Source organism: Nicotiana attenuata, chromosome 2, assembly GCF_001879085.1.
Source record: "Nicotiana attenuata strain UT chromosome 2, NIATTr2, whole genome shotgun sequence".
Classification (NCBI taxonomy): domain Eukaryota; kingdom Viridiplantae; phylum Streptophyta; class Magnoliopsida; order Solanales; family Solanaceae; genus Nicotiana; species Nicotiana attenuata.
Genome location: NC_031990.1, coordinates 90,621,823 through 90,622,866, shown reverse-complemented (window position 1 = coordinate 90,622,866; position 1,044 = coordinate 90,621,823). Strand labels below are relative to the sequence as shown.

Below are 1,044 nucleotides of genomic sequence, written 5' to 3'. Positions count from 1 at the left end.
AAATCAATCCGTTTTAGCTGTAAAGCATTAAGACCTTGAAGTTAAGAATTCTCCTCATTTTGCTTGGACTAGCTTTTCTCTTTAAGTATTCTAGGAAGTTTTTTTTGTTGGATAATGATAAATAATTCCCATTTCAGGAAGTATCAGATCCAAGATGATCTTTATTCACTTATGTGGTGTTCAAGGAACTTGGGTCAGGTTTGTATAATTGTCCATATTTACTTTACATGTGATAGGTTGTTAGACTTTAGCTCTAAAATCATGCCCCGTATGCTGTAGGTTGAAACTAGCCGAGAGAAGCGTAGGAGAGAAGTGCAGTTTTCTAGGGCGGGGTTAGAAATGCCACATAAAGATCGACCAGTCAAGAAGAGGACAGCCAACAGCCTAACTAGTGATGTCTTGGATGATTCTAACAAAATGAAGTCGAGTCCAATAGTCAATAGCAATCTTTTGCAGTCCTCCTTAGGAAAAGGTGAAGTCCAAAGTGAAGCACTGGTCACTCCAGGGTCTCCTGAAGAGTTGACTTCTCAGAGTGGACTTTTAGTTTGCGGAGGAGATGCTTCGGTGCAAAATAAGCAAGAAGAGGATAGAACTACAGAATATTTAAAGTCAGATTATCAGCAAGATCATCCATCTATTTGTGATTGTTATAACGAAGAACAGAGGAAATCAATGGTATTGCTTCACTCTCAGTTTATACAGCCTTTTATTTTGTGTCAACCATATACTTGGTACCTAATTTTCGTTGAGGCTCTCTCATATGCATGTCATCCTTGTTCTGTGTGGGCACTTCATATTGAACAGGATGGTACCAAGGATATTCAAAATGCCATTCTAAGCAATAGTAGCAACTCGGCTAACAGTCTTCCTCAAAGAGCTTTAACAACTCCAACTGTGGTGCACGTTTCAAGACCAAAGGAGGTTGAAAATAAGAGGAGCGATCTGCCGATAGTCATGATGGAACAGGAGATAATGGAAGCTATAAATGAGAACACGTGTGTAATAGTTTGTGGTGAGACAGGTTGTGGTTAGACAACCCAAGTT

General features: G+C 39.5%; 1 protein-coding gene across 1 annotated transcript; it reads left to right on the top strand.

Annotated features, from left to right (window-relative positions):
• LOC109223074 (ATP-dependent RNA helicase DEAH13-like) lies at nt 1-1,044 on the top strand. Its single transcript, XM_019387333.1, has 4 exons — nt 1-40; nt 138-198; nt 280-675; nt 805-1,044. The coding sequence occupies exons 2-4, from the start codon at nt 172-174 to the stop codon at nt 1,030-1,032; spliced, it is 651 nt and encodes a 216-aa protein (XP_019242878.1). The 5' UTR covers nt 1-40; nt 138-171; the 3' UTR covers nt 1,033-1,044.

What these genes read in the sequence shown, in the direction of transcription:
- LOC109223074 (XM_019387333.1), top strand. Translation starts at nt 172, where the DNA reads ATGTGGTGTTCAAGGAACTTGGGTCAG. An exon ending in GTTCAAGGAACTTGGGTCAG is followed by an intron (nt 199 to 279) that starts GTTTGTATAATT and finishes CGTATGCTGTAG; the next exon opens with GTTGAAACTAGCCGAGAGAA. An exon ending in AAGAACAGAGGAAATCAATG is followed by an intron (nt 676 to 804) that starts GTATTGCTTCAC and finishes CATATTGAACAG; the next exon opens with GATGGTACCAAGGATATTCA.